This window comes from Pristis pectinata, chromosome 5 (assembly GCF_009764475.1).
Source record: "Pristis pectinata isolate sPriPec2 chromosome 5, sPriPec2.1.pri, whole genome shotgun sequence".
Lineage (NCBI taxonomy): Eukaryota > Metazoa > Chordata > Chondrichthyes > Rhinopristiformes > Pristidae > Pristis > Pristis pectinata.
The window spans coordinates 101,420,871-101,433,711 of record NC_067409.1 but is presented as its reverse complement, the minus strand read 5'-3'; the positions used below and the strand labels follow the sequence as shown (position 1 = coordinate 101,433,711).

At 41.6% G+C, this 12,841-nt stretch overlaps 2 protein-coding genes across 2 annotated transcripts in view; one reads left to right on the top strand and one right to left on the bottom strand.

Annotated features, from left to right (window-relative positions):
• Nucleotides 1-5,773, bottom strand: part of LOC127570318 (leukocyte elastase inhibitor-like) — a 35,551-nt gene extending 29,778 nt beyond the window's left edge. The window contains exon 1 of the mRNA XM_052015761.1: nt 5,631-5,773. The gene's annotated coding sequence lies outside the window, so the exon portion shown is untranslated. The remainder of the gene's footprint in view (nt 1-5,630) is intronic.
• Nucleotides 1-12,841, top strand: part of LOC127570999 (uncharacterized) — a 112,395-nt gene that overhangs the window by 15,614 nt on the left and 83,940 nt on the right. Inside the window, exon 2 of the mRNA XM_052016971.1 lies at nt 5,477-6,132. Coding sequence (XP_051872931.1) covers nt 5,477-6,132 — 656 coding nt within the window. The remainder of the gene's footprint in view (nt 1-5,476; nt 6,133-12,841) is intronic.

Here is a 12,841-nt window from a genome sequence, read left to right as displayed (position 1 = left end):
AGGCATCCTCTAGAACCATTCTGTCTGCAGTCATACCACTCCTCTGTTACTCATCTCCCTATCCCTGCTCTGCTCCGGAGCTGTTCTGTGTACCACTGCTTTGCTCTGTACCCCTTATCTCCTGCTCATGGGCTTAGATCTCCCCTGCAACTCTCCTTTATACTACCTTTCTCTTCTCCCTCATCTCCTGGTCTCAGGCCTCCTCTAGTGCCATCCTTTACACTCCCTCTCCTTTCAAACTCAGCCCCTGCTCTGTTTTCTTCCAGACTGTACTTTATACTATCCACTACTCTCACTCATTTCCCTGTCCTGGACTTGGGTTCCTCTGGAGCTGTTCTTTATACCACTGCTCTGCTCAAGCTCCTGATCTTGACCCTCCTGTGGAGCCACCCTCTATACCATATGTCCTCTCTTACATTCCTGCTCCTTGTCTCCGTCTTCCTCTTGAGCTGCACTTTCTCCCGTTGCCAGACACACACCTGGTCTTCAGCCTCTCCTGCAGCAGTGGTTCATATGGTTTCTCTCTTCATTCCTTCTCAGCTCCTGCCCCTGATATCAAATGTGCACTGAAGTTGTGTAGATCTTTTGTTTAGCTTTTTCCTTCTGGCTTGGTAGATGGATTAATGATACAGTTCAGCCATGTTGCAAGTTATGATGCATTTGATGGAGTGGACACAATAAGTGTTTCCACTTTGGGTGGGGGAGTGGGTTGAGCAAAATTTAAGACTGTGGGTTGAAATTATTTTGTTAAACTTGCACGACTTGGGGAACCTGTGCTTCTTCATCACGCTAAAGCAGCTGGATGCAGTATCCAATTGTGATCCTTCTTCAAAAGCATGCTCGCATTTTTACTGAGCAATATTTTGTTTAGCTTGTTATTATAGTTAGTAATTATTAGTACTTGAAACTGTTTCTGCTGATTAATTCTGCAATATGTAATATCAGGACTCCAGCCTTTAAAAGCCATATATCCACTAAAGCATAGCATTATTGTGACCACTGGTACACCACAGAGACTGGTGCTGGGACAATTGCTGTTCATTTTATACATTAATGAGTTAGATGTGAAGGTTGGAGTTATGACTTGTAACTTGCAGGTAACTTGAAAATTGGTGATGGAGTTAATAGTGAGGAAGATAGTCTTTGGCTACAGAATAATATTGATCAGCTGGTACACTAGGTAGAATAATGGCAGATGGAATTTAATCCTGATGTGTGAAGTGGTGCATTTTGAGGAGTTTGATAATGTTAGGTTCTACACAATGAATGGTAGGTCCCTGGGGAGTATGAGAAATGAAGGGACTTTGGTGTACAAGTCCAAAGATTCCTGAAGGTGGCAGCATAGGTAGATAGGGTGGTGAAGAAAGGATATGGGATACTTGCCTTCATTAATCAGGGCATTGAATATAAAAGCAGAGAGATTTTGGACAACTTTATGAAACAGCTGGAATATTGTGTGCAGTTCTGATTACCACGCTATACGAAGAACGTGATAGAACTGGAAAGAGTGCAGAGAAAGTTACCAACACCAGGATGTTATTTGGGTTGGAGTGTCTGAAGTATGAGGAGAGACTGGTGGTTAGGCTTTGCAGGTGATGTTGCCTGTGGCCTTGCAATCATATCAGAAAGAGTGGTCACTAGATATGTACATATTCGTAGACAGACCATCCTTCGGTGTAAGAAGAGGTGGTGTCTAAAAGTAGCAGTTTGAAATATGAATGCCCTCTTCACTTGTGATTTCCTCAGCTGGAGAAAAATGATGAATTGGGGTTTGTTTTAATTGGATTGGATGAGGCTGAGGGGGACCTGACAGAGGAATACAAAATTATGAGAGGCATAGATAGGGAAGCTAATAAGAAACTTTTCCCCATGGCAGATTTGTCTAAACCATAGGGATAGGGTTAAGGTGAGGAGTGAAAGGTTTAAAGGGGATCTGAGGAAGAATTTTTTCACCCAGAGGGTGGTTGAAATCTGGAAGACACTGCCTGAAAAGGAGGTGGAGGCAGGTACTGTCAGAATATTTAAGAAGCATCTGGATGAGCACTTGAATCGGCGAGGCGTAGTATGCTGCAAACAAAGTGCGGTAAATGGGTTTGGTGTAGAAAGGTTCTTGATGGTCGGCGTAGACATGGTGGGCTGAAGGGCCTGTTTCTATGCTGTATGACTCTATGACTTTGCTGGAAGTGTCAGTGGTACACCGTGGATAAATAGCTGCTTGGCTTGGTCACATTTAAAGGGAGCAAGCCACACATTTCACTGATATGGATAAAAAGATATCATTCTCTAGTGCCAGAATGTGATCTGCATCAAAGGTGCCAGAAGGGCTATCAGAAAAGGAAGGAAGCCCCTCTGGCAGAAGGTGGGCAGAGAAATTACACAGTGGATTGAATCATTCAGGACCTGGAGACATTGCAGGGAAAAAGTCCATGAGCTCATTCATTTTGTCACAGTGAGTATTCTGATCCTTCTAAATTTATTGCGATTGTTAAGCAGCAACACACCGCCACAACACAGCTATTGCAATGACAACCCTGACTCAACATATACTCCTAAAACAGCCTCACCTTTTCTTCACAACACACACACCCTGCAACACACACCAACTGATCAACTGCAGTAATGTTGTGATAAAACTTTGATCTAAGCTTTCCCTTTTGTCTTGCAGGATCAGGTAGTGAGAAACTACAGGCTCTCTCAACAACGGAGAGAGGAATCCCTCCAGACTCAAAGTCTCAATAGCTGAAGGAGGATTCCTCCTTATTGAAATAAGATTTCCCCAAGTCATCATTTTTCCCCAGCAGAGGATATCACAAGTGAAGAAGGCCTTCATATATCAAACTGCTACTTTTCAATGCCACTTCTCCTTACACCGAAGGATCGTCAGTCTATGAATGTGCACATATCAAGTGGGCATTCATTTTGATATCATTGCAAGGCCAGAGGCAACATCACCTGCAAAGCCTAACCACCATCCTGAGAGGAGAAGGAAGATTCAGCAAGTAGGGAGAAGAGGCCATTGCATTCCTCTGCATACAAATGCCAGCATGGATACCATAACCTTGGAGGAACAGAAAGAAAACCAGAAAGTGTTGGAAACACTAGGCTGGTCAGGTAGCATTTGTAGAAAGAGAAGCAGAGTTAACATTTCAGGGCAAAGATTCTTTATCAGAAATGGGAAAGTCAAAAATCAAGTTAGTCTTTAGCTGCAGAAAAGATAACACTAACTTGTCTTCTCAAAATCCCAGTTCTGACAAGAGGTCCTTATTAACTGTTTCTCTTTCCAGAGATGCTGCCTAACCTGTTGAGTACTTCCAGTGTTTTCTGTTTGCATCTCAGATTTCCCAACATCTGCAGTTTTTCCCCCAGTTACCCTTGCGAGAATAGGTTGATTAGAGGTCAAAGTTTCACATGCAGGTACACCCGACATAGGAAGGCACCTATTACAATAGAGCTTCAATGAAGCTAGCATGCCAGCTCCCTGGAACTCAAGGTTATACTGGTTCTGATCTGGAAATCTCAGATACCACAATAGAGGAACGTAATTGGGAATGGTGTTGCAGTATATGCTGATATGCTTGATGTATTGTCTGAACAGTTAAACAGCCTATGAGAGATGACAAAGAGAAAGGAGGAGTCCTTCTGGAATCTTTAAGACCTTTATGGAGCAAGGGATATATACTTTCCAGGCCAGAAGTGGGGGGCATCTCAATGCCAGCTGATAGTTCAACAGTTGGTGGAGTCAGTGTTTGCTTCCAGTTAGGAAGGTTTCAGTGGAGCCTTGATCTGCTCCAATTGGAGCTTTGCTTGGCATCTAGGAGCTGAAATTGGCTCCTTGGGAGCAGACTGCTACACCCCAGGAGCAAGAGATTCAGCCTGGGAATGGTTTGCTGCCAGCTAGGAGCAAACCAGCTGTTCTAGCAGGGATGTCATCTGGGAAGTGCATTCTTACCATCAGGGATCACTGGTGTTGTGGGAGATCTGGACGGAGTGATGGCTGCAGATAGCAAGCTGAATGCCACGTCCTGGGAGAGTGCCAGTGGGATCATGAAGTTAAAAAATGCTACCCTCACTCACTGTGTCGACTATGTCACTACTTCCTCGCATCATTAATTCCCTGGTGAAGGTCTTTCATAATCTCACAGTCGGCAGCCCAAGACTGTCACTGATCAGAGATGTTACAATGACCAGCCAGCCCACCTGGGATCAGAGTTAAAAATTATTCATCATAGCCATCTGCTGTTCCAGCCACTGGAAGGGAGAAGCCTTCTACCAACTCCGCTGCAGTGGGGAGACAATACATGGAAGGGGTGGACCAGCAAAACAAATTAGAAAGTCATCACTCAGGGAAAGCACATGAGGGAGAGTTGTTGATAGAATTATGTAACTTTAAGTTTCCTTTCACTGAAATGGTCAACAAAATTACATTCATTAAAATGTTTGTTCCCATCAATTCCAGGTTATCCACTGTTATGAAATGTGCAGGTTGGGCGATGAGGAAGGGTCTGGGGAGATGGAACAGGATACGGTGCAATTGTGAGGATTGTCTGTATAACTAAACCATTGTTAGATCTGACAGATCATTGAGGTAACCATTTCATACAATCTTTGAAATGCATAAAGTCCCTTCAAATTTTCCTTCCTTCATTAAAACAAACCTGCTGAAGTTCTAAAATTTGGCAGAGAGGAAGTTCAGTCACAAATCTACAACTTTATCTCTCTCGTCTGGTAAAGCACATGCCGCGGGCCCTCAGGCAAGTTGTAATCAGGTCCATTTCAAGAAAGGAGACATATCCATTTGTGATAACTACACAGAGAAGTCACTGTTGTTTGCCACAGGAAAGGTCATCCTCATGATCTTCCTGAGCAGTCTCCTCCCATGATCAAAGCCGCTTTACAAATCTGTGGATTCCATCCACTTGGAGGCACAGTGAACACTTTTTAATTTCAAAAAATAAACTTTAGTCATAAAAATAGATCCAAGAAATACAAAAACAGCGCGTGACTTTCATTACATTCACAATGCTCTAAGGTCTACATATTTGTAATATCAAATTAATAGATTTCATATGCCAAGCACCAACTCCACTCACAGACATGATCCTTACAGCGCAACAATTCCAGGAACACCACGAACCACAGCTTTTTTTGACCTCAGAAAAGCCATTAGAACGACATGCAGTAGGCATTTCAGAGCACCAATGCGATCTCCAAAAAATCCTCCAAATCTACTGGCAGGATATGCAAACCAACACCAGCGCCCTCTTTCAAACCACTCTACTCAGACTCTAATTACACCTATTCAGCTCTTATTGTTTTGCGTAATTTTGATTTTCTAACAACTTTGGTCATTGTGAATACAGGTCTATCCAGTCACATATATTTGTTTCCGTTAATATATTCCTTTGCTTTATAATCCGCATGCCCGTGGTTTTACGCATTCGGAATACGTCAATCTGTAAATAATTTGTATTTCCAGCACAATGATCCGTATAATTTGTCTTTCTGTTTGCAATGCCCGTGTGACTGTGATTATTTCAATTCGCGCACGTCTCACTTTTTGCTTGCAATTCGTTTGATCGGAATCGGTAATGGACGAGGGGCATCGCTTTCAGCATCTGCATGTCACATACCTGCGAGAAGTCTGCATCTTTCCAAACACTCCGAGAAGGTGAATCTGTGTTGGGACTTCGTCTTTTTTTTGGCTCCTCGGTGCACCTTTGCACAAGGGTGTGGCGGCGTGCGGTGCTCCTTCAGCCGCTGCCCGGCTCCCTCCTGCTGGCGGAGCGCTGACCTTGGCGAGCGCTGTTGGAAGTGCCGGAAGTTGCCGATGTTTCCCGATGTTTGGCGGACGGGTGACTCACGGTTCCAAGATGGAGGAGAGCTGGTAGAGGTGGCGGCGATCGCTGCTCGCTCCCTCCCTCTCTTCCTCTTTCTCCGCTGCGGGAGTTGGCGGCTGCCGGCCGGGCTCGGGCTCGGCCTCGGGATCGGGATCGGCGACGCAACGGGGAGGATTGTAACCGGGCAGTCCGAGGAGGAAGAGGAAGAGGGAGGCCGCCGCCATCGCCATGAGCTGCGCAGAGGGGGCGGAGGACGCGGCCGGAGACGCCGATATCGCCGCGTTTTTCCGATCTGGTGAGTGACTGCGAGAGGCGTCCGGCCCGGCCCAGTGACCGTGAGCGGATGCCCACCAACCGCCGCCCCGACAGGGAAACGGGGGATGCAGAAGGATGGGAGAGGAGGGAGAGTGAATGGAAGGGGGAGGGGAGGAGGGGTGGGTGGGAGAAGAGGAGGGCGGAGAGACAAGGAGGCAAAAGGGGGCTTGCCAAGGCTGACAGAGAGAGAGAGAGAGCGGCGAGGATGCTCAGGGGAGACGGCGGAGCGTGGAAGGATTGGAGAGAGAAGTGATGGGGGGAAGAATGGGCGAGGTTAGGGGGGTAGAGGGGAAGAAATAATGGAAGTAGACAGAGGGAGACTGGATTGAAGAGGGAGACTGGATTGAAGAGGACGAGGAACACGGGGGAGGGGAATACAGAAGGGGACTGTCATGTGTTCAACGAAAGGGATGTGTAAGAGTGGGGTAACTGGGATAACTTTAGGTTTATTTTTAACTAGTTAATGTTTAGGTTAAATCCTGAGAAAATCTAGATAATATCAGCAAGCAACAGAACTGTGCTTGTCTTGACCTCACCTGGTCACTTAACACTTCTGAATGTTAAAGAGGAAGGCTGACTTTAACCAGTTCCTCGTTTGCCCAAGCATTCTCAAACCCATTGTTGTTATTATCGGTTTGACAGAAATTTGACAACTTTCTACAAAGGGGAATCTTCTGGCTGTCATGGCTCATTTGTAATGTAGATCAAACCAATCAATTGAAGCATTGGAAGAGCTTACAGATGTAGTTAGGATTGATGTGGGGTAAATATTGGTGAATTAGAAGGGGAGTGGATGTAAACTGGGAAATCAAATGACCTGAAAGAGGAAGGTGACAGGGGAATAGAAAATAGAATGGTGGAATGAATAAGCAGGAGGAGCACTGAGAAGAGATTAAAGGGAATGTTGAAATGGAGAAGGGAGAGAGGGCATGAGCAGGAAATGGAAGAATGAGAAAATTGAGGTGAAGGTAAAAGTAATCAAAAGAATGGAATAAGTAAATTCAAATGTTCTTGTATGTGGTCTGTTTGTATCAGATGGAGAAGGCATTGGCTTTGGATGCTTGACTTGGAATGTGGGAAATATGGGGGACAGCAATGCAATTTTATTAATTACAGGGACTATGAAACTTGCATGTTTATGGAACAGAACTGAAGACATATTAAGGAAGAACGCTTCTTCTGTGAGGAGATAGGAACTGTGTATAATTAAGTTCTGAAACTTTGTAGACTTCACTGGATTTCAACATCCAGAGAGTACACCAGGAGACTTGAATCTAACTAGTGATGGGTTTTCTACTTTCTATTTTGCCTTTTGTTCTAAAGGAGGATTTCTTAAGGTGGCAGTAGCTGGATATCTGATTAGTAATAGCATCTTAGAGTTGTCTTTGAAGCTTCTTGTTAACTCATAATATTTGTGTGTCAAAGTGAAAACCTTGTAAAATAATAATTCACAGAAGATTTTCAACAGTTATTGTAGTAAATCCCTATTAATGGTAAGAATAGTATATAGGTAGAAGTGAATATTGGTTTTCTTATAAGCAAAGGATTCCATTTTTCATTGTGTTCAAGAGTGTGCCTGAAGTTGCCATCTTTTTCAGAAGGCAATGAAGATGTCTTTTTTTAAAATCTCTGAAAGTGAGAAGAGCTACTTTGTTTCAGGATGTCTGTAGAAAAGAAACTTGCCTGCTCTCAGAGATTGATATTGTGGTTAGTTATGAAAAGAAAACAAAATATTTACAAATGAAGATAAATGTTTTCTATTTAGTGGAGATTGAATAGAAGTTGGATGTTTTTCTTTTCTATTGAAATATTTGAGTCTTGCATAACTTCATATGTGTGAGGTGATTAAATATTGTCAATGAAATGTACGTCACAAAGACAACTTTGAAACATCAACATTTTTAACCATCTGATTTGAGAAGTCAAAAATCAGTTCTGTAAAGGAAGTGGTCAGATTTTGTAATTTCTGAACATTTAGTGTGAAGATTTACAAAACGTCTTGAAATTTATTTTTACTGTATTTTGAGACATGGATCATAGAAAGCATAAGAACAAAAAGCAGTAGGCTGTACAACCCTTGACAATAAGAAAAAACACAGATACTGGAAACAGCCAGCATTAAGCAGCATATGTGGAAAGAGAAACTTTCTCTTTCCATAAATGCTTACTCATCTTTAATATCAACTCCATTATCCTGCCTAATTCAACCCAGTCCAATAATGTGTCCATTTCAGCTTTGAATATACTTAATGACCAAGAGAAGAGTAGAGAATTCTAAAATTTTACAACCCTGTGGGATTGCTGGGAAGGATTGATTCTCATCTCAGTTTTAACTGGTCTTCCTTTTACCTGAAGACTGTTTCCCCTACTTTGCCTCTCCATCAGAGGAATTTGCAGCATCGACCTTGTCAAGCTCCCTCAAGAATATTTGTATGCTTCAATGAGATCGTCTCTTGTTCTTCTGAGTGTTAGTTGTTTCCTCTTGAGGCAAAACCCTCTTCCCATGCATCAATCTAGTGACCCTCACTGCATTGATTCTAAGGAAATGATATCCTTCCTTCAGTAAGGAGAACAAGACTGTAGAGCAGTTGTGGCCTTACCCAAGCCCTGTATAATTGCAACAAAACTTTTATACCTCATACCTCTTGCAGGAAAGTTCAGCATCCCATAATCCTAACTCTAATTACTTCCTGTATCTGGATGCTAACCTTGTGTTTCTAATATGAGGAGACCCATATATTACTGAACTCCAGCATTAAATGTCTTGCATCATTTAAAAAAAATTATTCCCACCACTAGTGTGGATATTCTCACATTTTGGAGCATTATACAGGTTCTCCCCAGGTTACAGCAGGGTTCCATTCGTAACCCAAACAGTTCACTAGTTATAAAAGTGGTGGCATATGGAGTGCCCACCCAGCAGAAGATGCTGGCTGCTGCAGGGCTGCAGACGAGTCCACACTGCCAGTCTCCCAAACGTTTGTTCCTATGTACGGGCTGTACATAAGTCAGGCGTTCATAACCTGAGGAGGACCTGTACTCCCGCCAGCTAACGCAACCACTTTTTGTCTCTCTTCAGAAGCTTTGTTTTCCTAAAAATATTTTTCCTACCTATATTTGTGTTATCAACCAATTTAGATATAATCCAATTGATCCCGTCATCCAAGTAGATTGAAAATGGCTGACGCCCTCGCACTGATCCTTGAGCCTGCAGTATTTTACGGTTTACTTCACCTGTATAATTTAAGATTTAAATTTAATGCAGTTTTACTTGTTTTCTTTTTCTCCTACCGTCTGAATTCAAATTATTTCAAAATAATGATCAAATTCCCACTATTCCATCTCTCTGGTAGATGGCAGACCCAGAATACCAGGTTCATTATGGTTAAAGTTCAACATTTTTCTCAGTGTTGTAAAACAAATTTTCTAACTTCCTATCAAAATAACACCATTACATAGATGAACAGTGCAGCTACTATTAAAGTGAGGTTCAAAAATGTGTTTATTTCAATTTCATGTACTTTTTCACAGATTGCAGGGACATGCTGCAGAAGTAGTGATTTTTAGATAATTTACTGATAAGAAAGGAATGAGGAAAGATCTTGCAGCATAAATAATGTACCCTGCCCTTTACCGTTACAAGTGAACTTTACATCTATAAAGCCCTGCATTCTTTCTGAATTCCTGTAAAATTGTCTCATACAGGAAATTTATCATTGGATTAGTAACTACATAGAATTGCATAGCATATTCAGCCTACTACAGACCACAGACATTTTGGATTTTTGCACTGGGTCTTGCCGTGGTGCCTTCTCCATGGGATCTGGGAACTGGGTTGAGGAAGATTCTGTGCATCTCCTTGAGGCAGTCAGATTGAAGAATCCATACCGATTTAGGCAGAGTTTGAACAAGGAATACTAAACTGAATTTGTTAGTTCAATACCAAATCATGTAAGGAAGCAAACTAAAGAGAAGTAATGATTGAATTAAGGGAAAGAGAGAGAATAAGAAATAATGGTAAATAATAGAAAAGTTTAAGAAGAATTAATAAAATTTGTTGATGTTAATTGAGTGTCAGAGAGGTTGTTTGGTTATAATTAAAATTTCTCATGCTGTTTATCATATGCACATGCTGAAATGGACAATTTCCCAATCCTTTTGAAGTGTACATTGTGGGTATCTATAAAGTAGAAATTGCAGCAGCTTGCCCTTCAATGTAATTTGATGCTGAAAATCTGGGTGAGTATGCTATTTTCGAAAAGCTTCGTGAGGAGCAGGCAGTGGCCTTGCCACTCCTTTCACTACAATATCTGCACTATTCACTCCACGCTTGTCCTTTCCAACTGATTCATAATTTTAAAGATCTCTTTCAGCTAACTTCTTTATTTAGAAAGGAAAAAGCTCTACATGTTCAATCTTTTCCAGTAGTTACAATCTGTTATGATACAATCCTTGTAAATACTTCACACTTTCTCTAGTGTCCGAGTACAGACTAGGATTGTGCACGGTACACTAAGTGCAGTCTCATTGGAGTTTATTTAAGTTTAATGTAACTTGGCTACTGTTGGAATCTTGTCCACTTGTGACTAAATGCCAGAGCTGCAATAGCAGTTACTGTTCCCTCGCTGACCTACGATTCTTCTTTTAATTAATTTATTTTTAGCCAAGTTCATAGATCTCTTTCCTCTTTTACCAGTTTAGTTTCTTATTTTCTAAAGTGCAGGTGGTGTTTATTTTTTCCTACCAAAGTGTATCATGTCACATTTATCAGTGTTAAAGTGCAACACAACCTGCAAGTGTTCTAATATCATCTTGTATTACGTTGCAGTTTTGTTCAGTGTTGGCTATACCCTGTTGATACTGTCTAGAAAAATTGATTTAAAGCAACTGGTTCTGAAGTCTAGTCATTAGTTATGATTAAAAGTTGTCCCAGTAATGCTCCACCCAATTTTAATACTTGCTCTTGACTCCTACTCTACTGAATTTACATCCTTGGACAGCGTAGATGGAGAGGCAGGAAAGATTAAATGACATGGGATGACAATATAAAGTGAAAGAAGATGGTAATAGGATAAATAAGGATATAAAAACTCAGTGTGGAGTCGGTATAACTGGAAGATGTGGGATAATTATCTGATATTACTTGAAGGAACGAAAAACTGAATGTTCAGAATTTGGAATGCAGATTCTCATTGTCTGAAATTGTTTACCTTAACAATGGGTCTGGAAGGTTCTAATGTGCCTCGTTAAAAAATGAGGTGCTGTTCCTTAGGCTTGTCCTGTGGGAGGCCAAAAACAAAGGTGAGAGAACAGAGATTTATATTGATGATTGTAACAATGCTGTTTTCCGCTCTCACTCTGAAATGCACAATTTTACTAGATTTTCAAGAAGATATTAGAACACTTGCAGGCAACTCTTGTATCCATTGGCATTTAGCAGAGGGAAGGGAATTGATTGAAATTCACAAGATCCTAAGGGAGGATGTTTTCTCTTGTGGGAGAATCTAGAATTAGGGGTCACTTTCAAAATAAGGGGCCGCCCATTTAAGACAGGTGAAGTGAAATTTCTTAATAAGTTTATGAACCTTTGGAACTCTTCCTCAAAGAGCAATGGAAGAATTGTCTTTAAATATTTTAAGTGGGAGGTGGATGGATTCATAATAAGTAAGGGATGAAAGGTCACTGCGGAGTTGAGGTTACAATCTAATCAATCGTGATCATGCTAAAAAGTGTAACAGACCTGAGGGGCCAAGTGCCTACTCTTGCACGTAAGTTGTATGTTCATACAAAACTTTCATGGTAACTAGTCTCTACAGGATAAAAAATTGGTAGCTTTAATGATCAGAGCACTTTGTAACAGATTATGATCAATGTTATGTATGTATGTATGCAGTGTCATGATCTGATCTGACTATCACCTGATGAAAAACTGTGGTAGCTGAATATCTGAAATGAGATCAGAAAATGCTGGAGGTACTCAGCTGGGCATGCAGCAGCATCTGCGAAGAAAGAAGCAGAATTGCTGACCTTGTATTAGAGAGTTAAATGAGGCAGTAATTGACCTGTCATTGCAGAGTGTAGGAAGGTTTCATTGCTAAGCACTTCCCAGTTGTGCAGATCTTTGTGGGACACCAATAGCCATATCCTACCAAGTAGGGTATTTCTATTCCCCTGTCTTCTGTTGCTCAGTCAGTATCCCAGCGTAGTTAATAAATTGACTTAAGCTTCTGTTAATAGTTGCTTACCAGGGATCTCATCAAATGTCTGATGGAAGTATATGTAAATCATCTCCATAGACATTCCCTTGCACCATTTTTGTAATTTCTTTGGGGGGAGGGCTGGTGTAATTCTTTTGGGTGTGTCAGGCATGATCTGCTCATTATAGATCCATGTTGACTACGTCTGTACAGCTGAAAAATTTCAAGATGTTCAGTTATTAATTACGGATTATAGACCTGCCAATGAATGTGAGGTGAACTAGACTAAAATTCCTTGGATAGCCCTGCCTTCCCATCCTCCACCTTAACTTGTGCAATTTCCATTTGTAGTTCCCTGAAAATAAGAAATTAACTTCAGGGCATCAGCAATGTTCTTGTACTTTCCTTTGGAAACATGGGTTGCAAACTATCTTGTCCAGTGGACTTGTCTCCTTTGAGTCATTATTTTCTTCATTATTGTTACTTATGTTA